The 24595-nt window shown below is 41.5% G+C and overlaps 1 protein-coding gene across 8 annotated transcripts in view; it reads left to right on the forward strand.

The window, feature by feature from the left end:
* Positions 1–681: 681 nt before the first annotated feature.
* PPARA (peroxisome proliferator activated receptor alpha) overlaps positions 682–24595 on the forward strand; it is a 33050-nt gene continuing 9136 nt past the window's right edge. Inside the window, exons 1-8 of one of the 8 annotated variants that reach the window (XM_063395321.1) lie at positions 682–815; positions 1019–1143; positions 1844–1862; positions 3429–3551; positions 17226–17470; positions 19326–19486; positions 20466–20604; positions 23039–23241. In XM_063395321.1, the coding sequence (XP_063251391.1) occupies positions 17263–17470; positions 19326–19486; positions 20466–20604; positions 23039–23241 (711 nt within the window). In that variant the 5' untranslated portion in view covers positions 682–815; positions 1019–1143; positions 1844–1862; positions 3429–3551; positions 17226–17262. The other 7 variants (XM_063395323.1, XM_063395320.1, XM_063395318.1 and 4 more) reach the window with 7 other exon arrangements.

Consider the following 24595-nt stretch of genomic DNA (forward strand, 5'->3'; position numbering starts at 1 on the left):
GAGGAGTGTGAGGGGAGCGAACCCAGTGAAGGCAATGAGGGCAGTGAGAGGTGTGAGTGCAGTGAGCGGTTGTAAGGGCAGTGAGGGGTTGTGAGGGCAGTGAAGGGTTGTGAGGACAGTGAGGGGCGTGAGGGGAGCGAACCAAGTGAAGGCAGTGAGTGTAGTGAGGGGCGTGAGGGCACTGAGGGGTGTGAGGGCACTGAGGGTTTGTGAGGGCACTGAGCGCTGTGAGGACAGTGAGGGGTGTGAGGGCACTGAGGGCTGTGAGGGCACCGAGGGGTGTAAGGGCACTGAGCGCTGTGAGGGCACTGAGGGCTGTGAGGGCACTGAGCGCTGTGAGGGCACTGAGGGGTGTGAGTGCAGTGAGGGCTGTGAGGGCAATGAGGGGTGGTGAGGGCACTGAGCGCTGTGAGGGCACTGAGGGCTGTGAGGGCAATGAGGGGTGGTGAGGGCACTGAGCGCTGTGAGGGCACTGAGGGCTGTGAGGGCACTGAGGGCTGTGAGGGCAGTGAGGGCTGTGAGGGCACTGAGGGGTGTAAGGACACTGAGCGCTGTGAGGGCAGTGAGGGCTGTGAGGGCTGTGAGGGCACTGAGGGCTGTGAGGGGAGCGGGGCCGCCCCCGCCCCGCCAATGGCGCGCGGCCGCGGCGGGAGGTGTGTGCCGACCTCACTTCCGGGACCTGTCACCGGCCGCTCCCGCCCCGCTCCCGATCCCGTTCCCTCCCCGCTCCTTCCCCGCTACCGCTCCTTCCCCGCCGGCAGCCGGGGACGCGGCTCGGCCCGACCCGGCCCTGCGCAGCCCGGCAGCGATGCACGGTACTGCCCGTGGGGCGCCCCCCGCCCGCGCGGTGCCCGTGTCCCGGCCGGGGCGCCGGCAGGAGGCGGGAGCGCCCGCCCAGGGTTGGGTGACGCCCCCGCCTCGCTAACGCGGCGGCGGCTTTGCTAATGACCTGTCCTTTCTTCTCCTCCCCTCCCTTGCTATTCGCTATCACTTATTTCTCCGGGGCCGCGGTGTGAAGCCCTCGGCGGAGCGGCGGCGGACAGCAGGAGGAGGTAGCCGGCCCGGGGAGATGCTGTAGGGCTGCGGGAGCGGCGCCGAGGGGCTGCGGGACGGGCAGAGCCGGCCCGGCGCGGGCGGGTGCAGGTAAGGAGCCGCCCGGGAAGCCCCGGGGGAGCGGGGTTTCCGGCCGCTGGAGGTGGGAACGGAGGAGGGAGCAATGTCCTGCCACACGAGGGGCTGGTTGGCAACTGTCGTGTCTCCTGAATGGAACATCTGGATTGCCCTTAACCTGGAATGAACTCGGGCACCGGGCAGCAAGTGTGTGCTCGGAGGTTCCCGCTGTTGGCTCGGCTCAGTCAGGCAGGTTGCGCTATTCCCGGTCGGCTGGTCAGAGGAGGGTCCTCTGTCCTGGGAGCCAGGAGCAGGGCGGTGGGAACGCCTCCGGGGCTTGCTTTTGTGGTTTGCCAAGTTCTTGGTTGTCCCTGTGGGGCTGGATACTTGCTTTTCCAAAAGCAGTCCAGAAGTAACAATGGAAAGGAGTGCGAAAAGGTGTTGCCTTGTATTGGTATTAAGATTGGCCCAGTCTCACTCAGTGACGCGGGGAGCTGTTCCTAAGCTCTCTGATGGAAGTAGTATGAGCACAGGATTCGTCACACAGGATTATCTGCCACGATAATGTTTGGCACCTTTGGCATTGGGTGTCTTAGTAGTACTGCACTAATAAAGGTGTTGCATAAGTTTTGTTGTGAAGGAAAATCGTGGTCAAACTCCTTGCATTACAGAACATGCACAGACTTTCTCATTGGCATCTGGCACTGCTCACCTTTTAAAATTTGCTTTGCAGGCAGCAAAACGGATCAGCTGTAAGAAGTGTTTCCTTTGTAAATCCCGAATCATTGACTTAGCGCTGAGGCTGCTACCTGGTCTCGTGCTGGAACCGAGGCAGTTGTGGTTCATGTGATGTGGTCACACGTCTGCTAAACCTAAACCAGTATCATAACCTTTGGTGGCTGGCGTGAGCTCCCGAGCCATCGGCTCCTGGTGACTTTGAGTGGCAACTTTGGGAATTTCAAGTAATGCAGCGTAGTGTATTGGAAGGATGAGAGTGTGCAGACCTTATCAGAGGTTTATGGAACTCCACAGACAGCAGGCTCACTATCTTTTCCCATGTTTGGAAGGAACTCTTAGCATGGTCCAAAAAAACATTCTTATCAAGCTGTCGCTGCCTTATATTGACGGTCATCCTCTACAGTCAGGTGCACAGGGAGTTTTGGCTGCCTATTGGAACACCTTGTGGGTTTGTCACTTGCTTTTCAGTAGTTGTTTAGTGTCCTCATTTCCTGTTAATGCTTCAGTCTTCTTAAAGGGTATCATGAATTTTAAACCATGGACAGAGGGTTACACTGCAGTTGTGATTCTGTGTTGTTAGGCTTTTAATATTTCATGTATAAAGTGTTATAAAAATATAAGGGACAATAATTTCCTGCGGGACTGTAGGATATATGGCCTAAGATATTAATTTCATTATAAAAAATAGATTATAATGCTCACTATTGTCCCAAAGTGGGCAAGGAAACATAACTTTTCTTATTGTTTTTTCAAAAGCAGCTTGTACTTCAAAATCACAAACAGCTCTATTATTGGCTTTTCTATAGCTTTCCTGATGAGATTTGGGTTCTGAGCTCTCCTTCTATTGCACATGTCATATTTTTGCTAGGGGGAAAAAAGAGAACACCATACTTGTCTTGGAAAATAAATGAAGTTGAATTCACATTTATGAAATGTACAAGCACATTTTCTTACATCATTTTGGAATTTAAACGGTTTTTTTAATCCACTTTTCCAAAATGTCTCTGAATCTTTAATTTGTTTGGTATTTTTATGTATGCTTTTTTAATGTAGGCCTTATGAAGTATATAAAAACAATCTCTACCTTTGGGATGTAAATGCTCAAAATAAAGCTCAGTTGCAAAGACATCTCATGGGGCAGTGTGTGCACCTTGGAAACCATAACTGCTCTAAATGTGTCCACAGAAAGACTGGGACATTTGTGAGAATGCTCTTTAGGAGTAAAAGTGTTTTACTCTATAACAGATAATTAAATAGCACAGGGCTGTCACTATGGTGTTCTCAGTTGAGTGGTTTTGAATTCTTTTAGTATGAAGGAAGAAAGATCAGAATTATGTTGGGATATACCAGTTATATTCCCTGGTTAGCTAGATGTCAGTGTGGTCCTGCTGTAAAACTAGGGACGTATTAAAAAACTCAGTCATTTAAAAAACAATTTTAGCCCAGGTGAAATGAAAGCTTTTTTTTTTCGAAGAAGCATAAAGAAATATTTTTCTTAAGTTATATTAAAAATAGCTATGTAAAATCAGTATAATGAGCCCTAGGAAATTTTGTTCACTCTTTATTTTTATTATTTTAAGAATGTCAGCAGCTTTTTATTGATGAAGAACTGCTTGTTATCACCAATCTGCACATGAAATGGAAGGGGAAGAGATTCTGGAAAACAACTTCTGTGTCAGCCTTGCAAGATGCTGCATGAAGGGGTGAGTACATACATGGACTGAGCATAGAACCTCTGTAAAGAATGATTAATGTATAATTAAATGGCAAGGACAGAAATCTGAGCATGTACTGCCAATAAAGAATTGATAAACCGAGAACAGTTGCACAATCAGGAGAACAGAGTAAAATTTCTTATGTTCTGATATCTACTGCTGTCTTAGGTGCTAGTCAGTAGAATTCTGAATTCTTAATATTTTAGGAGTGCTCAGCATTTCAAAGGACCAAGTCTGTTAAATTAAATATTGAATGACTTTTTATGAAGTAGAAAGCTGAACTTTTCACTGAAGTAAAAAGTCAGGTAAGGTTAGGCTCTTAGTCATCACTATCCTCAAAATAAAACTAAAATCTCTCGAAGAGTGTATTATTTGCCATGTTTTAAAGATACTCAAGTGATCTGAGGAGACTGTTGTGCGACCAGATTGCATGTGGCATTGAGATGTTGCCAAATCCGACTCCACTTCCTCATACCACTTCTCATAGTTTCTGCTTATGAAACAATGTTTATTTATAAGTGCATTGCATGTGTCTTAAATATCTAAGAAGTGTAATTTCTGTGTCCAGTGAAGGACTGCTCGTGCACAGATTAATATAAATTATAAAGCAAAACTCATTGCCCCTCTAATCCTGACTGAGCCTTGAGTTGTTACATGACTGGTTTATGTGAGTCTTTGATAAGTCTTAAAATGTGTATAGTGTTAAGATTTTTTTATACTTTGGAAAGATGCAAACTACCAAAGAGGCATAGTTTATTCTGTGGTGCTGTATTTATCTGGATTTGTTGTTTTAAGTTCGAGTTGCCTAATGCCTGTGGAATCACTAAGAGTAGGAGAGATTGGAAAGTATTTGACAAATTACCTACCCCTTTCTAAAAATGCTGATACATTATCATGGTTTTTAAATGACATATAAGGTGAGAAATCATTCACTAAATCTTTCCAAATAGGAAAAGAGACTTGTTCCAAAATGTATCTGCCTTGAGGGGCTCAGAGCAGTGAGCTGAAGTTGTACTGAGGTTTTACAGCTCTTTGGCGTTTGTTTCTGGGCAGATGAAATACATGTGAAAGCAAGTTAGTCCAATATTTTCATATTTCGTATTTTTGTATCTCATTAGCTTGTTTTCATTCTGTTGAGAAGTATGTAAAGGAAACCAGAGCTGCTGTTTGAGCTGATCCTTACTCATTTGTGAGTGTACAACATCCTGGAGCTGAGAGAATTTATTGTGGTGAATGGTTTAGGGTTGGATGTCTTTTAAGTAGAAAAGTAATACCACAATAACTTAATATTATTTACATTTAACAACAACAAAATATCCTTAAAATGGACCATTTGAAACTATTCTACAGCCTGTGATTAAGGTTTGGAGGCAGGTCTTAGTGTTTTGTTGTGTATACCCAGCACTGTTACACTCAATAAGTTCTATTCAACCTGAATATAGGCTTGTATTGGCATTCTTTATTTTGTTACACAAGTGCTCCATGCTTATTTTGTTTTAAAAATTATTTATGGGAAATGATTGATGTAACAAATCACAGAGCAAACCACAGAATGTGAATGTTCAGAAGGTAAAGACAACCCATGTCTTAATTGCAAAACTTTATTTGAAAGTGAAGACTTGAGTTCCTGATGATGTTTGCTAACCTGCTGTTAGTACCTGACACTGGAGTCATGGGGCAGGCTCCCATTAAACAAAACCAAACAAAACCAAGCCAAACTCTCTGGCATCTTCATTCAACATGTGACATGACAGAAAACATTCCCTGGAGTAGTGAGGCTGGAGAATACACTGTGGAACCAATTGGATCTGTGGAGGAGGAGGGAGAAGGTGGGTGTTGTGTCAGGAGACTGCTTTGGAGACTTTTGTTTATTAGTGCCTGGTGGCATTCTGTCCAACAGGGTGGAGGAATCCTCCAGTACAGCTGTCAATTAATTCATACACTCTGACGTTAAAATACAATTAATTACAGCCCACGCCTCATAGTGAGTATCGTTGGCTCGCTGGAAGTTTTCAGTGGAAGATTACAAAACAGCTATATATGTGTGTGTATATATAAAAAACAAGTGAAGTTTGTATATCCTTGCCCACCTCAGGATAAAGGACATGCTGTGTGCAGTTAAGCAGGGCAGTGTGATCAAATCAGGGAGCAGCTTTAGTACCTAGGTGAGTAAGGGACAGGCAGCACAGGGCTGCTGCCTCTGAGCAAAGCAGCAGCTGGAGCTGTCCTTCTGTGCTGCAGATGTACAGATGTAACTGTGCATAAACAGGCCAACATTTTCAAACAGCTGCCAAATTTTCAAGCTAAATGTGCATTCTGGGCATCTGATTTTCAGCATACTGAGCTGCTGTCATTCTAATCAAGTTTACAAGGAGTTGCATTTTCTCAAGAATATAAATCCTGTAATAAATCCTGTGGAAATGTAATCGTGATTATCCTCTAAGAACATAGAATTGTTCTGTTTGCAGCTGTCATTCATTTTATTTCTCTTTTACTTGGCAAAGGCAGGGAGTGTGTATGAATGAACACATAAATGCAGAAAAGAATGGGATGTCCTCTGTCAGTGCTTCCTGACAGCCCTGTAAATACGGGCTACAGCAAGGAGTGTGGGTACAGAGCATGGCTGGATCTTGGCTCTTTCTTTCCTTCTCGCATCCATACCCTTCTGTCCGTCCTGTTAGCTGCTCCTTAATGGGTCTGTTCAGCTCTCCGTAGCTGTCCGTGGTTTTCCTGTTACACTTGTACCGATTCAGAGAAGGGAATTGTGTCACCGGGGCTGTGTGTGCCCTGGGCAATAAAACTGGCCAGGGAGAGCTCCCGGGAGCTGGCTCGGAGCGCGGGGATCGCAGGGATGCAGAGCAGCGTGCAGTGCCCGGGGCTGGGCGCTCTCCTGGGAGCCTGCCAAGCTGCTGCGGGCACAGCGGTGCCGGGGAGGCTCCGGAGCAGCTCCGGCCCCGCGGCAGTCACGGTGCCAGAGGTGCCCGGCGGGACCCGACTGCGCCAGAGCCAGCGCAGGCACCGGGAGCAGCGTGGCTGGAAGGGCAGAGGGAGAGCGAAGGTGCGGGGCCGGCAGTGCAGGGAGCTGCTGAAGGGATATCCTTTTGGTGTGAGGGAGCTGTGTGACTTGAGCTGACTTGTCTAGGTACCCCTAAGGTAGCTTTATTTTGCAACCAGTAACTCCGCTGTGCTCCAGAGAGGGACTGTGTGCTGTGTCCCCATAACTGCTCTTTCAGAGTCTGATTCAAGCCAGCTGAAATGCCTTGCAAAGTGAAGTAAAACTGGAATATGAAAGTACATTCATGGCTTTTTAAAGAGGTCTTCTCTTCCTGGCTGTTTCCCTGGACTCACATTCTTCCTCCACCTTTCGGCAATTCAGATGCTTCCTTGGTTAGAAGGAGTGGGGTGGCAGATGTACAGCAGTGCTGGTATTGCTGTTAAACTGGGCACCAGATACCCTTCATGTCATAGAGGATGAGCAGGGAAAACATGGCAGGAAAATAATTGGTTACAGTTTGCCACGTTTTGATCAGGCAGGAGTGTGAGGCTTGTGATCTGTATATTGTAGTGAGTGACCTGATTTAGAGCTGTGAAGTCATGTGTCCCAAGTATATCCTCTATCTGACACGTCAGGAGCTTGCAAGTACAAGTACTAGATGTCCATTTGCCAAAAAATGTAGATTAATTGCATTCATGCCTGTTGCCAAGGCTCCTGTCAGTAGCGCTAATTCAGTGTAAACTTTGTTTTTGAGTGATACATTTACCACAAAGAAAACCTTTTAAAGGTAGGGATGTCTCAATTGTCAGAATAAAACTGAAGGCCTTTCTCTTAACAAAAAAAAAAAAAAAAACTCAAACCAAAACCAACAAAAAAATAGCAACAAAAAGTGAAAGAATTTTGTTTAGCATTCCACTCTGAGTTGTGGCATGACATTAAATTGAAGTTAGTTTATTTTTAGCAGGTTTCATTTGTTTATTTACTTAAACGTAATAGCTGAGCAACAAGAGCCTGTAAAAATACTTCTAACGAATGAGTGAAATTGTAGCACAATAAAGAGTAAGTAAATTACACAGCTTCAGGTGCTAGTTACAGAAGACATTGGATTTTTTTGTGCTGGTAGAGGAGTATAAAAGCTGGCCCATTGGAGTGACTCAATTTTCAAAAAGATACTTGCAAGCAGAAGAGACCTAAATCTGTAATTTTTTATCTGAGGGTCATTATTTTTTAAAGGATATAAATCCCTCTGTTAGGCTGAACTTAATTTATCAAATAAGTCATGTTATTATGTCTGGGCAAAGGAATAAAATTTATCAGTGAAATAAAACCACTGAAAATACACAGTGGTGGTGTTCTCTGCTAAGAAGGCGAATTCAGGCTTCTTGAATCTCTTCCAGAAGGAGATGTAAATTCCACTGTAGCTTTTCAAACAGTGAATAATCATGGTCTGTTATGTTTGGTGATGAATCATGCGAGGAGTTGCAGATGGTGAGGGGTGCAGCTGTGCAGATGCTGCAGGAGCTGAGACAGGACACTGAGGACTGAGGGAGTGAAGGAGGTGATTTGGGGATGGGTTGATATGGCTGATAGAGGAGAGTGATAAGACAGCTGAAAGAATATTGAAAAGGACTGTAAGCTGAAATTTGGGATAGGGAGTGTGCTGGTGACTGAAAGGAGGTGTTCTTGAAGAAGAAACATAGTTTTTGTTAATGATCTTGGAAGCAAAAATTGCTGTATCAGATACCAAAGCAACTGGAATTTTGTCCTGAGCCAAAACAATAAGGAGCCTGAGCTAGAAGTTTAAGCTATAAATTGAAAGAGAAAACTAAGAGACTTCATGTCTCTTTTAAAGAAATACTGGTCTTAAGTAGGAGAGCTTTTGTAAGAAAAGGTACAGATGCAAAGTCGTGGGCTTTTTTATTTCTGTTTTTCTAAGCAGGATGTGTAATGAGATCAGGGTGGCAAAATTTGGGAGTTTGTCAGACGGAGAAGTTGTATCTGTCTAAGTCAACTAAAAATGGGGGATTGCAAGGCCTAATCATTAAATGGCAGGTAAGACTCAAATGAAACTTTTCACAATCACAAATCAGTATGCTAAACACACCTTTCAAATTTTTGCATTAAGTAATTTTAATTTCTCTTTTTCTTTTTTTCCTCTCCTTTTATATTGAAAGTTTCATTCCAAAACAATAGCTCTTTATTCAGGAGGAATGTTGCCATTAGGATGTCTGCAAGAATTAGGGGGTAGTGCAGGCAAATGTCCAGATCAGTCTTGGAGGAGAGTTTTGCCCCAAAACTGAGAGCAATTTCCAGGATTGTGTTCTCACCTCTTCTGCTCTGGTTACCTGTCAGGTGTATACAGTATATTCTGCTGTCCTGTGGCCCTAGCCCAATAATTCTGAACCTGCCAATCTTCTCAAATTAGAGAGGGCAGTAATGGCTGCAAAGGCATTAAAGTTCTGTCATTGTCATGGGAGTTGGTGACTGGGAAGAAGAAGGGAAAACACATTGATCCTGCTGAGGAAGTGATGCAATATGAATTCAGCATTGGCCTGTCCCTTTCCAGCCAGCACAGCAGGACAAGCCAGCTCAGGCTGAAGCAGCCACGGTGTGTTTGTGGTGCTTTGGGGGTGCCACGTGGGAAGGGGGCAATAAAAACACCTGTGTGAATGGTACTTCTGGAATCTGGTACTGCCTCAGTGCTCCCAAGCCTTTATTGTGTGATTTAAACTCGCAGAATCATATACAGCTGCAAAAATTCCATTGCCAGTCAATAAACTCAAAATGAATTGGCACCTGTCAAATATAATACATGGCCTTGAATGAGGTTGTATTCAGTTGAAGTATTTATGTCATAGGAACAATCCTTTGCTCTTCTAAAAAACAAGCAAGGTTGAAATAATACAGGAAGGTTAAATATGCTCAGAAAACAAAAGATTAGGTAATTATTTCTTATCCTTCTTTTATGAAAAATGGCAGCTAAAGACAAGTATTCTTATTTATAACACAGCAAGGATTCTAATTTCTAAAGAGCATGTTACTGCTGTATGTTATGTTACAAGATAATGTGTGATATATATATATATTACAATAACATACTAAAGAATATGTTACTATCAATAATATATACCATTTGCTATCACACATAAAGGTCTGCAGATAACAAAAGGGATTCCTATATCCTGTTCTGTAAGAATGCATTTTAAGTTATCAGTAGTCACACATGAACCCTAAAGATTATTAAAATACCATCAGTTTCACAAAGTGCATCCAAGTGTTTGTTTCACTTCAAGTTAGTTGCAATTGGCTTTTTTTTTCATAGATATAGTATGTCTTTTCCCATTTGTAAGGAAGAGTTATCAGACAGTTATGCTTGTAAAAGTGATGATGTTTTCTGTGACAAAACAGTCATGTATGTTATGTTTCTGTGGGTTTATTTGGTTTTGGTTTTTTTTATCAAGCATGTGAGCAAGTAGATCTTCTGAGTGAGAGGTTTCTGTAGCAGCACCATCAATATGCCAAAAATTTTGCCTTGCTCTGCATCTGTGTGTATTAGATTATAATTTTAATTGACAATTTCAGTTGCACAGATGTCTTTAATTTGTTACCTTATGAAGTTTATTTTTACCATATGTAGTGAAAATGTACTCTGCAGGAGACTTAGCAAGGGGCTTACATATTATTTACTTCAGGAATTGATTATATTGGAGATAATAATCGAGTCACCACTCTAAAATGCAATTTCTATTTGCCTGTTTCCCTCAGATACCTGTATCCTTCAACAAATGAGGTCTCTGTAGACTATCAGGGTATAGTCAGAAAATTGTTGAGCAGGCGCTTTTCATAATCTGAGATGCAGTAATCACATGTATAAGGAAACAATTGCAGCATTCCAAGGTAGTCTTAAGGATCTGGTTCCCAGTGAGCAGCATGTTGGGACAAATGCGTGGGCTGTTTGTAAATGCTGTACATGTTGTAATCAACTTTGGCTTCACCACTCAAACTTATTTTTATGTATTAATTTTAGAAGAAAAACCCCACCTGACAGTGGCTTAGGACATCTAATCTATGCCTTCAGTTCATAGGGTGCAGTTTTTGTGGGATTTTTGGCTTGTTCCTTTTTTCTTAATTCTCTTATATCCGGCCATACCATGCAACCAGATTTAGCCTCTGATCTCTGAAATTAGGGTGTCCCTAACTGTTAATCAATTCATAATCTTGGCTTATATAATTAGCTCGTCAGACACTTGTACAGTATTGCAAAACTTGGAAAAACCTGGCAACTTCCAAGTAAATGGTAAGTAGTTTTTGGGACACACTGAATAAACAGGTAAGGAGTTTTTGGGACATGAGGAAAGTAAAATAAGTTCATCAACGAGGTAATAAAAATAAAGCAAATACTCAGATGACACATTTGTGTGAACGTGACCTTGGCTCTTGGATCAAATAGCAAATACATGTATGTCGTGTTTGTCTGAATGTGACCTCTCCTGGGTTCAGATATCATTCATAAATCAAACCCCAGCTTTTGATGTACACGCAGCGGGAGCAGCCTCTTAAATGATGCACCAGATCTCAATTTCTCAGCAGTTGTGGTCTCCACATGTCAGTGTTCAGCACACACTCCCAGCATGTGTGTTAGTATGTTCTGTCAGCTCCATGGCCTGCCAGGTGTTGTCACAGAGGCTTTAGAATCTGGAGAACTTTGAAGCACAAACTGTTGTGATTAACACATGTAATCTTTTGAATCCTCCTCAAGCGTGGAATAATTTGACTGGAATATTGCAATGACTTCAAGAGATACTGACATTGAAGTGGATTGGATGAAGAGCAAAATCTGGGGATTTGCTCCCCAAAATCTGGGAGAGGAAAGGAAAAAGAGGGAGTGTGTTGGAAGTGCAAAGTTGTGACAGTGCAGTGGGGTTTTCATTAGAAACTCTGGTGAGCTGTGAGCAGTGTTGGTGGAGCTGTAGTGAACCTGAAAGGCAGCACATGGCAGAGAACACAGACTACTCTATAACATAGTGGTTCCTAAGGCATTGCCATGGCTTAGTTTTTTGCAGAAAAGAAATTCTCATTGTCCTTTTGAATCTCTTGTTAATAAAATGCACTTTCTTCAGTGCCACAAAAATACTCGATATTATGAACTCCAACGTGAATATTTGCTTTAAGTGTATTAACAACTTATTACATAAACTGATTAATCTTCCCTCATACTGCTTTACAGGCTGATTTTTTTAAAGCCTTATTAACAGTAGTATCTTGATTCTGTAGATTAGGCTGGTAGTCAGTTTGAGTATAAAAATGGAAACATTACAAACTGAGAGGTTTTTAGGCTCTCTGTGTATCTGAACTGTAAAAGTTGAAGCAAAACAAAAGAGTTTTTTTACACAAAGTTTTTCACTTGAGTCTTTGGGAGTGCTTGCTTGGGTTTGGTACTGTCTCAATTTCAGACTGGATTATAATGTAAAAAAATACAAAAACCTAGGAACTCAAAATACGGAAAGCAACCAACAAAAGAAAAATCCCCAAAGCCCCACAAACAAAAAACCCAAAGCAACAAAGACCCCTCCAAAAACTCTTATTGAAGAAAATAGTAAATTGAAGGAAAACATTATAAGTTTTTCAATAACCCTTAGTATTATATAGATTGTTAATTTATATTACTCCTGACTTATACTGAAGTCCTGAGTAGACAGTTCTTTAAAGGATCGAGCAGACACAGATTTAAGAGATTTGAAAACTTTACTTTGGCATACAGCTATTTCTGACTTTAGTTTCAGTTCAGCATTTACTAGACAGAAAACTCAAATCCTCCTATTCCCAATTGCAGAAGCCTCCAAAGCATTTACTTTTTGGATATGAAAATTCACATTTAGAGCAGAAAAAAACAAACCCAACAAAAATCTCAGTCATGTTGGTATTCTGTGCAGACTTGAACCTATTTGAGCTTGAAGGCAGTTCAAACAACACCTCAATCTCCACTCTTTACAATATGGGATTTTCCTTTTATCAGAACGTCCTTGATGCAAATTTGAGTAATGCCATGTTTAATACATTTGTGTGGAAGAAAGCAAGCATGATTACAGATAGGTGTAAACTTGAGGTGATAGACCTGTAAGTCTTGTCTTTGGAGCCTGGAGGCAAAGGTTGCAAAACTTTCCTGTCCCGGTGCTGATGAAACCAAATCTGGCTCGTGTTGTCCAAGGGATTGCAGGGGCTGCTTTAAACACAGCCTTCGGATCTTACTGCACCCATACCCAGGAGCTGTGGTCTTTCCTTACGTCTGAAGCTGAGCTGGCTGGTACAGGCTGACAAGTCTAGTGGTGTGGATGAAATATGGTGAAATCCATTTTCTGGTATAATATGAAGTCAGTGTAAAGATAAAGTCTTCTGAATGGAGCTCCTAGTTAGCAGGATCTTGAGGGGCTTGTTGAATTTAAAATTCTCCGTTAGAAAGCCACTTGATGCTAGGATGTTGTTTTAGTCTTTACGAGCAACTGAAGTCTTTCTTTGAGCTAGATTCTACTCCCAGCTTGAGTTTCCAGCATTGGAATTTCAGTTTAATATTTGTTATTTATTGGAGCACGTTGTGTCAACTCAGAGTAAATGCCTGTATCCTCCATTTACTGGATTTCAGTGGTACTTTTCCTGCTGGAGGGTGAGTATCCATGCACATAGCAGCCTGCATGACAGTTCCGTGGTCCTGCCAAAAGATAGTGATACCCCTTCATCTAGGAGAGGTGCTGTCTGATCTATAAAGCAGTTTCCACCTCTCACAGGAGGCCAAAGAGGCATTGACTTCTTCACTTCAGGCAGTGCAAGTGCCTGGTTTGCAGACCCTGCCTGTCCACACAGCCACTGGATTCTGCAGAGGAGATTATGGCTGCACGTGCAGTTGTATTTTGGCCGTGCAGCACGTGAATCTCTCTTTCCAGCTGCCTGTTTGTGCCCTCTCCATTGAGCCAGCACTGGTATTTGTAAGGCTTTGCAGTGAACTGGATCAGGGAAGTGGTTGGATTGAAAAGTGCCATGGTTTTAGTGTGTAATCATGGCCTCGAAGATCAGTCATGGCTCTGGAAATCCCGTTGAGCTCCACTCAACCCAGACATGTTAAGTGAGCTGTTTGACATTAGGTGAGATGAATTACCTCTCTTATTTCTGTTTGCTGAAAATTAATTTCCTCTTTGTAGTTTTTCCTGCATTGGTAACTGCCTCTGTTGTGTGAAAGCTAGAGGGTATGATATTTGAAATAAATAGTTTCATTATCTCCTGAATAGTTTTGTTGCTGTCCTGTTATTAGTTACTTCTTAAACAGTAATCTTGGCAAAACAAACAATTTTCCAAACTATTTAGTGTATAATAAATGTGTTACGTAAGTGAAAGAAAGCACTGGAGGAAATTGTGAATATACAATCTTGAAGGTCTAGAAAGCAGCTGAATAGTTTAAAGCAGGAAGGTCACATTTAAAAGGAGAGTTGAGTGGTCCTGTTCAGACACTGATGTGTAATATACACTAGCCAATGTCATTTAAAATCCAGTGGGACAGAAAATCCTGGGTCCAAAGAAACCCAGCTTCCTGGTTCAATAAGTTCTCCTTGAGTTTTGCTGAGTAATATAAAACCAAAAAACCCCATTCCCATGTTGTTTTTATCATTTTGTCTGGGCTTAACCACAGGAGGCAACCAAGCCCCACTTGCTCACTCCTCTGCCCTGGGGCTGCAGAGAGAATTTGTATCATGGTTGAATAGAATTTTTCCTTATGTGACTTTTAAGATCCTGACTTTACAGCTTTGCTGTCAGTTTTCAAAATTAAGGTATGTGAATTTTGATTTCTTTTAAAGGCAAGGATACCCAAAGTTGCTTATGGTATTTTGGAGTACAGCTGAGTAAAAGGAAGAAAGATTAAGCTTTTCTGGGTGAGTTTTTTTGAGAGGGGGTGTACAACTGGCAGTCTTGATGAAGGGATGGCTTACAAAAATTTTTCATCATGTGCATAGAAAATGTTCTCTGTCTTATGTTATTAATACTTTTTAAAATAAAAAATAATACGAGTATATAGGGTTACAAACTATGAAGTCTGAATCAGTTGTCACATGATAGAGGAGAAAATATGCATCTTTTCCCAGGTGGAAGTCTGAGTGTCACACTTTAGGTACCAAATTTTATTTTCCGTTCTTTTCTCTGTTGAATCAGGATGTTGGAAATATTCTGCAGCTTACATATTCAAGGATCTTCCTATCCAGTGAAGTTTTCTAAAAATACCTATTGCAATCACGAGTTTTGCATGTGCTGTTTTCAGCCCCAGCATTCCCAAAATGACCTAGAGGTAATGATTGTTTCAACTTTAACCCTGGTATTTGCAAGCAAGGCCTTTACACGATCAATTTGTTTATGCAGTAAGATCAGACTTTGTTACTGCTTCCCAGAGACCTTTGCATCTCAGAGACCTCTTTCCTTACAGGGATTATCCCTGGTGTGGCAAGTATTAAATGTGGAAGGGCTGGAGGTTTAGTGTCCCTTCCCAAAAATGAAGCAAGTAACTGATAGCTGCACGTTGAGGTATTTTTCTTTAATATTCTGACTGATTTCTTTGGGACTGATTTCAAGTTTATAGGTAAGTTACTCTGTGGGTATTCACAGTGAGGTGGTGGAAAAGGACTTCTTGTGAAAATAGATATATTTCAGAGATAACAGGATGTGAGAGAGTAAAACCTGTTTAACCTTAAAACCATAATTGCATGAAATGGTGTCCCTATTTTTCTATGTTCTATTCTCCTGTTTTCAGTTTGCGTGTTTTGGTTCTTGGCACTAAGAAAGGGGCTACAGAGACTGAAGTATTTTATGGGAACTGAGAAAATCCTCTGCAGGTGTCTTTGTGGCACAGAATTTTTGTAAATATTTAGAAGACACAGATCTTTGAGTGGAATCATCATGCTGCATCTACTACATCTACTGTTGTAACATGTATAGGGCTTTTTATAAAGGAAAATTCTCTCTGTGAATATTAAATTAATTTCATTACCCTTTTTATTTTAGAAGGTTTTTTTTGTTCAGGCAAGGATCAATGCATATTATGTGAAACCTGCCAATGAAAGCATATGCATGTGTAAACATGCACAGAACACAGAGAACCAGAAGGCAATTTACTGCTTAAATTAAGACATTAAAGACTTACTGTGCTTATAAAAATTATTTGTCAGTATTGTGAATATTAGTATATTTTGACAGTCTTCAGAAATTGTTATGTTGTCGCCATGCTTGCTTAAGTACCAGTTAATCATTGACAAGAGCTCTAATGATTAAGCAGCTGTAATTTACTTGTGGTGTTTGAAAGTACAAAAGGGTATGTAATTTAATAGTTAAAACAAGAAGCCCTCCATTTATGTTTCACTAGCTATTAGGTTGTTTTTACAGAAATTTAGCTAGAAAAAGCTGCTGAATTTTACTGATGATAAATGTGGAAAAGTATGGTGCGGTTTGGGCGATACCAGGCAGCTGCTGCTGTGTTCAGAGATCAGCTCTCAAGCTTTCCTGAGAGATAATGCCTATTTTGGTTGAAGGTAGACTTCAGTGTTTGCTAATCTTTTAAAAATACATGTGCTGGATGAAGAAGTGGTACTTGGATGTACCACAAGATGTGATTGAGCAGGGAACACTGGGTTCAAGAAGCCCAGTGCCTGCTGGAACCTCGGCAGCTATCCTGGGGCTGAGTGTCTGCAGAGGAATACAGTGTTTCTGTGCTGTGAGCAACTGGTTTAGCCCAGGAGAACTTCACGGAGAGCACCCTGGAGGAGCAGTGCCCATCATATGCTCTGCCATTCCTCTCTTCTTTTTGCTGATGGCCCCTTAGAGAGACAAATTTAGTAGTCTCCTTTGGGTTGCTGGAGGTTTCTCTATGCTTTTCCCCCATCACAGAATAGATACATTACACAGATAGGAATTTCACTTTCATTTTTCACAAATGAAATGAGGGTTTTCTCATTTCTGAGTCTATGTTCTGGTTATGTCAGGGATGTGGGTAGATAACTGAGAGCAAACAGCACAGTTATTTCCAGGTGTTACTGGGCTTATCCATGCTGTGTGTCCAGCTCTCACCCAGCAGCACAGCTGGTAGGTAATGTCTCTGTTGTCTGTTACTGGTGTTGGAAATCATGGATAAATTCCCATTCTCCTACATATTCCTGCTTGCTGCACTATGTGACATAGAAATTATTTTTCCTTTTTTAGTTAAAACTGTCCTGTTTCAAAGATTTTGGGCAAATAGATCTGTACTAATGGTCTTTGTAGAATGAGATGGCAAGTTAGTAATAGTGGCAGCATCTCCTTTATTTTCCCTGCTGAAGAAGAGTGAGTAGAATATTGATGTTTGTTACAAGTTTTGGTGGGAAGTGCATAATGCCTTCTGTAGAAACACTTCAGCAATTGAGAGAAAACAACAATCTACAGATTTATCTTGTCATAACTTTCATTCATCTTGAAGTCTTTTGGGGAATTTTCCCCACCCTGTGCTCTTGATGATTCACGTTGCATAAAGCTTCCAGAGCAATAGAATGTTGTATAATATTTCACCTTTTTATTAGAAATCCTATATTCACTGTGCTGCAACTTGTTCAAATTTTTTTTATATATATATCTGATTTTTTTTAAATTTATTCTTTCACCAGTAAAAAGAAGTTGAAGTGACTGCTCTACTTGATCAAAATGGTGGACACTGAAAACCAGCTCTATCCCCTTACTCCCTTGGAGGAGGAGGATATAGACAGCCCTTTATCTGGAGAGTTCCTACAAGATATGGAGAACATTCAAGACCTGTCCCAGTCTCTAGGTGATGATAGTTCTGGAGCTTTAAGTTTAACAGAATTTCAATCACTGGGAAATGGTCCAGGATCTGATGGATCAGTTATAACAGGTAAGAGAGTTTGGTTTAATATAAAACTTTCTTTTATAAATAGAATGGTAGAAATTAATAACTACTTTAATGCAATAATTGTTGTTTATGATGAAGTGACACTAGAAATATATAAGCTGGTTATGGCCTGGTCTTAAAATACTTAAGGCTAAAGTTAATATATAAGTTAATATATAATAAGACAAATGTCATTGAAGAATGGCTGTAACATAACGTTACATAGTCTTTAGTCAGAGACACTGTTTGGGTGATCAGAACAGGAATCACTGCAGTGGTGTGGGACACTGGTGATGTCAGTAAGGTTTTCCTGTTGAATCTGGGTGTTTGCAAGTCTTTTAGCAGGAAAGCCAGTTTACTGTTAACCTTTTGGTTGGTTTGCATTATGCTTTGTTTTGGGGGGTTCTTCCTTTAGATCATTTCCCAGCCTGTGATTCCTGTTTCACCTTGGAATAATAGAACCGAGGCAGCTGAAATGAACAGTGTGGGTTTGAAGGGAATGGGGAGAGCTGGCTCCTGCCACTATTGACCAAATGAGTGTTTCTAGGAGTACAACTTTGTTCCCTTTTAGCTGCAGACCTTCTCATCAGAGAGATGCCTTGTACAGGAAAAGCTTTATGTATGTGTGTATTTGTTTATAACGTGGTCCTTCAGAGGCAGGAGGCTTTACCATTATTTGTAGGTGTGTACAAGACTTACAATAATTTAGATCAACTGCTACTGTCACCTTCTCGTGGAGTATTCAGTGCTCATTGCAAAACATGTTGGTTTTGTGGTTAGAGAACATGCAAAATGTAAACTTTCAAGGCTCAAGTTCCATAAGGCAAATGAAATGAAATCACACTTTAAAAAATCCTGGGGTTTAGGCTGTTCTTGGTGACTCTGATGCCTGTGGGCTTGGCAGTGCTGGCAATGGAGACTCTGAGTTCTGTGCCAAGGTTTTTTCCAACGTAATACTTGCTGACCTACATTCATGAGTGTTTCCTAATCTGTCTGTTAAAATAACACACCCATTAATTTGCTGAAGTCTTGTGGTGCGAGTTGCAAGATGGAAGATAAAAGAAATTCTGGCCTCAGAAAATATTTTCCTCAAACAAGGTGGAAATATTAATTGAAATAATTAAGGTTGGAACGTGTTCGTTTTGTAATGTGTTCATCTACTGGCAGCACGTCTGGCAAGTTTATTTCATTGCACGATTCAGAAATGCTTTGCCCATTATAAGAGAAACACAAAATATCTGAGCCAGGCTATTTTAGAAGCAGTCATTTGTGCTACCTTCCTTTTAATATCTGTTCAGCCTTTCTACTGATGTGCAGGACTCCTCCACCTGCTTTTCAGGCCTCAGTTTAGATTGTCATTTAAAATTATGAGTAGCTTTTCAATGTCAGGGGTCCTTCTGTGTATGTGAAGTGTATCTGTGTGAGGTAGGAATGTGTCTCTTGTACTGCAACAAGAGATGCCCCTCTCATCCCTGCACCACAAGAGATGGAGGATGTAAAGCCAAGATAAGCTGTTCACAACCTTTCTTCAAAGAGCATTGGTGTGGTGTGTATTTATTGGGTCCATTATCACCTGTCTAATTCATGTTGCCAGAGTCACTTCAGTAAGGCCTTTTGCTTCTTGACATTCTATGTTGCATCAAAATTAGCAAGGTACACCCTGTGTTTTATGTCTATTTGCACTGGGAATATAAATTATTTTTCAAAGACTTATGGTCAAATTATATTTGTTCACTTAATGACTATTAACACAAGATTATTTTTTAGAATAAGCTCATTTTTTGTGTGGCTTTTAGTATAGAAATGTTATCAGTCTTGATAGTATAGTATTTATGAAGTGTTCCTTTTTTTTTTTTAGACACCCTTTCACCAGCATCCAGTCCTTCATCCATTAATTTTGCCACAGCTCCAGGTAGCATAGATGAATCACCCAGTGGAGCATTAAACATTGAATGTAGAATTTGTGGGGATAAAGCCTCGGGCTACCATTACGGAGTACATGCTTGTGAAGGTTGTAAGGTACAGTCATCATTTTCTTCTTAAGAACCAAAATCATGTTACTTTATTTATGGGGTAATATGAAGATAAATATTTGATACGTAAATGTTTGATTAGTATAGCTCTAGCCATTACAATTATTTAAATAATAAACCTACCTGTGGTCTTTTTTCTGAAGTAAGTCATCAAATACCATAACTTAATACCAGACCTTCATCAAGCAGGAGCAATTCACAATGATGATTTTAATGCTGCTTTTCTGCATGTAGTTAGTGAAATGCTAAAACAAAACACTAAACTGTGACCAAAAAAAAAAAAACCAACCAACAACATAAACAACAAAGCCTTCTTGCTCCACTAGTGTTTTATTTGTGTTGGGAGGAGTATGCCACATTCCTATTCCAACAGCAGCAAATCCTGAATTTCTCACCTCCACCACATGCTGCCTGAATCCCTTAGGATTGTACCTCTTGTAGTTTTGGGGCCAGGGCATGTCTCTGGAGCAAATTACTCTTATCATTAATGCTTAATTCTTGAGATGATATGACCCATGAACTATAAGATTCTTTTATTTTTCCTCTAATGTTTTAGGTTTCCATATTTTTTCTATAGTAGAAAATAACAGGAGAGAAAGAACGGTCTTTGTGTACAGCTTTCTCTCATGTTTCATGTCATTTGAATGTAAATTTTATGGATTAATGCAGAATGTGCATTAGAGATGGGGAACCAGTTCCTAGCCAGGTGTGTCCCTTAGCCTAAATGACATATTGCTCTGTGATGTGACACAAAATGTTGAGGTGGCTCTGGATTTGCTGTCCCTGTGTTGGGGCAGTGTGTGACCAGCCTTGCATTGCAGACTGGACACATCCTGGGAAGAGCAGTTGGGTTAGAGGCTGTTCTACAATAAACGGTAAAAGATTAAAAACAATACTTGCATGATCAACACGTAGTAGTCAACATTCATTAACATTACATACTGTTTTTTTCAAACGTTTTATAGGGCTTTTTTCGAAGAACAATTCGTTTAAAACTCATCTATGATAAATGTGATCGCAACTGCAAAATTCAGAAAAAAAATCGTAATAAGTGCCAGTACTGTCGTTTTCAAAAGTGCCTTTCAGTTGGAATGTCACATAACGGTAGGTAAGAGTGCCCTTAATTTGTTTGTTCCTACCCAGAGCCTGCTGCGGGAGGCAGGCACTTGGATAGCATTTTCACTCACAGACATGAATTGAACCTCAGATTTTTTGTAGGATAGATCGCTGCGAGGGACGCCGGTTTCCCTGATGGGGTCATGTGGTTGATCCAGAGCTGCCAAATGTGCTGTTATGAGCTTTATACAGTTGTGCTGCATGTCAGTTTGTCCATATGAATGTTAATTTATTTGCTTTCTTCGCCCCAGAACTTTGGCACCAGTACTCCCATTGAAACAAATTTCAATGCTGGAAGAATTCTGATCGAGGGTTTTGTAGAAGAGTAGGAGGAGAACAATTGCTTTCATTGTGAGGAGGAGTGAAGTACGATAGAAATCTGTAGGAAAGCAGCCTTCAGTATTTTTCAGGTTACAGTGCAACAGCTCTTGGGCAGATGGTACAGAAAGTGGGGAGGGAGGGCAAAGGTCTGTGCTGACTGTGCAACAGGAGTCTGGTAGGTTGTTTGTTAAACAGAATGGTAGAAATTCAGAGCATTTAGATATCCAGTTTAAAAGTTATGTTATTGTTTGTGCTAGTGATTGAAGATAAGGGTGGCAAGCTTGTGGCTTACAGACCAATTTCAGCCCACAAGGCAGTTCTCTGTGCAGGACATAGCCTGCTGAGCAATGTGGGTGAAGAGGGAGAGGCCAAGCCATGAGAAAGCACATCTCACTTGGCCAGAGGACAGTAGTTTGCTTTCCCTGCTTGGCTCTGATATTGTCCAGGCTGAACCTGGGGACAGGTGCAGTGTGAAAATAGGTAAAAATGCTGGGCTAGGTGAAAAGCTGTGGAGACAAATTGTCTCCTAACGGAGACAAATTTTCTAAGGAAACTACACAGATGGGATAGGTGGGGTGGGAACATGGTTGGGGAAGCTGCTGGTGACATTGTGGTCTAGAGTCCCAGCAGCAGGCCTTGTGAGAGTTGACTTTCTGCTTCTGCAGAACCTGGCTCTGCTGCAGTGAGCCTTGACTGAGACTGAGATCCATTGGGGAGGGTTGGTAGTCTGCAAGACTGAGGATAGCTGTCCTCAAAAAGTGTGCTGGACAACAAAGTGACATCTCAGGCTGGGAGCTGAGAGGGGAGCCCTGCTGGTTGGCAGGAACTGAAGCTGTTTCATCCTGCTGGAAACACTGTGGCCACCTGTGCTCCAGCTGAAGGGAGCAGCCACAGTTCCATTGCAGCAGACGTGGGAGGCAGCAGGGAAAAGGGATGACTGCTAACTTGCTGGTAATACTTCTCAGGAAAAGCACTACAGCTAAATTTACACCCATGATCTTAAAACTGTAAGTTTTAGTTTAGAGCAGATATTCTTCCACTTTTTCAACAGATTGGTGTGACCATCCACCCTTAAGGGGAAGGAAGCACCTAAGGCAGATTCCAAACAGGCTTCCCTTGTTGGACTTCCACTGAAGTCCACAGCTGTATTTCAGATCATGCCTAGAGTCACCTCCTTGTGTCATGAGAAGACCCCCTGGGCATGCTGAAGGGCTGATGGTGTTCATGCCTTGAATTGCTCTGTGTAGGCAGTGAGGTCCTGTCCTCACTGGTTGGATGCTGAAATGCAGTATGAGCAACTCGCTGTATGAGCATCTCAAACCCTTGCACACCTCCCAGTGGGGCTGGCTTAGCTTGAAACTGAAGCTGAAGAAGGATGTGGACATGCCCATGAATGGCAAGACCACTTCCCCAAAAACAGGGAGACCTCCAAACTCACAGGTGTTTCAGACTTGCATCTCCTGCCTCTTGGAAGAATATCCCAGTGCCTAGACTGGTATTCAGACTGTCCTCCTCTCCAGTCTTGAAGGGCTAGTCTGTTGAGAAAGCAGTGTGGAGTACTGGGGGCAGAGGAGATTTTGTTGCCTGTAGCCTTTGAGCTGTAAATGCAGGTCTCTGGGCTGGGGTTCCCACTGGCCGTGCAGGTGTGTTGAATACAGAACTGGATGCCCTGCAAGTTCTGAGCCAGCAGTGGGATTCAGGCCTGACTCTGTTGCAGCTCTCCAGATGGTGTGTGTGCTTTCTGCCAAGCTCCTGGCATGGATTTATTCAGTGTTTTAAGAGTTCCCAAGGTGGACTTTGGGTTTCACATTGGGAGCTGTACAACTCAATAAGGATAAAACAAAATACAAGTATATTTAGGTGATGTAGAAGGGAAAAGGAATGTGTTCTAGCTCACTGCAGATAGCACTTTGTGTTCTGAAACACCTGATTTCCTCCAGTGTAGCATATTAGTCACTGACTATGCTGGGAAGGGGGTGGTTTCTTCACCTCTAACTCAGTTTTTCTAGACAGAAAAATCTTATTGCTCTAATCAGCAATGGTAAAAGGTTTACGTTCTTGTATAATTTGTGTTTGTTTTACAATTATGTCTTCCCATCAGCAATACGTTTCGGGCGAATGCCGAGGTCTGAGAAGGCCAAGCTCAAAGCAGAAATTCTAACAGGTGAAAATTATGTAGAAGATTCAGAAATGGCAGATCTTAAATCACTTGCCAAAAGAATTCATGATGCCTACCTGAAAAACTTCAATATGAACAAAGTTAAAGCCAGAATCATCCTTGCAGGGAAAACCAATAACAATCCAGTAAGTACTTCTTCTGTTACTTTAAAATAAAGCTGAGAGGTGCATAAAGTGATTGTAATAATTTGGTAGATCTTTAGCAAATCTTTTAGAAAATAAATATCATGGTAAAACAGAAGTTGATTTTCAAAGCCAATATCTGTAGTAACTATGGTTGCTTTTAACCACTATCAGAATAGCAGAGAAGCTTTAGGAGAATCAGGTGATTACCTTGTAAGTGCAAAAACTCATAACCCTAAATTATTGTTCTGAATCAAAAGGGAGGTGATACCTGGATGTGAATACCTCTTGATATGGGGAAAACGGTTTAAAATTATTTTCCTCTTATGACAGTGAAAAAAAAAAAACCTTCTGTCACAAATGCCAGGATAAGTATTATTAGCTTGTAAGGTGTACAGGTGTTCTGCATGACTTTTGTTTTAATCAGAATAGTATTTGTAGCAGGAGGGAAAAGAAAACTGGAGTTTGTAATTTTTTGTTTACAGTGCTGGCCATTTCCTCACCCAGCCTTCCTGCTCTTTTCTGTATGGTTCCTTTGAAAGGCAGAAGCAAGCAAGGTTGTGAAGACACATATGCTGTAAAAGTTATTTCTCTTTCAGGGTAATTTAGCCAAGGTCTACCCAATTTGATCAACTGCTTTTTGTTTGGTAGCACATGGGAGAGTATAATTGATGTAAGGGCTTGCTTGTTTCACTTCATGCATATTCATTTAAGCTCTGCTGTGATTTTCCTTACTTTTATGTAGAAGATAAGTATCTTATTTTATCAGCCAACTTCAGTTTCAGTAAAAATTTGCAGGGAAGAAACTTTACATGTGCCATAATGAAAACCATGTCAGTGTGGGGATGAGCGTTATCAAAATTGAAAGCAAACTGTCTTCTGAATTATGGAATTTGGCATATAGTGGTCTGGTCTAGCCAAGCCTACAGCTTTCTGCATCAGAAGAGAGACACATGAATTATCCCAGTCTTTTTCATTGCACTAAAGAGGTGTGTAAAATGAGGCACAAGCTTAAACATTTTAGGGGTACAGGCTGACATGAGCCTGCAGTAAATACCACCTTTAGCTCCTCACCGAGTGGGCTTCTGCAGAAAATCAGTTTTGTGCTTGTTACCCTGTGTCAGAACCAGAAGCCACAAGATGTCACATGTGCAGGGATGGATCCTAGAGCACTTAATTCCAGTTTTTGTATTTGAACAAGTGTGGCCACAGGCACAGGACTGACCAGCCAACAGTGACCAGCACGCACATGCCCGGGTGAATTTGCACATAAAATCAATGAAGGAGCAGCCCTAGGCTGTTACAAACAGGATGCTTCCAATTTTTCCATATGCAGGGAAGAGCAGAGGGGTTTTAG

The sequence above is a fragment of the Prinia subflava genome, chromosome 4 (genome assembly GCF_021018805.1).
Source record: "Prinia subflava isolate CZ2003 ecotype Zambia chromosome 4, Cam_Psub_1.2, whole genome shotgun sequence".
NCBI classification, from domain to species: domain Eukaryota; kingdom Metazoa; phylum Chordata; class Aves; order Passeriformes; family Cisticolidae; genus Prinia; species Prinia subflava.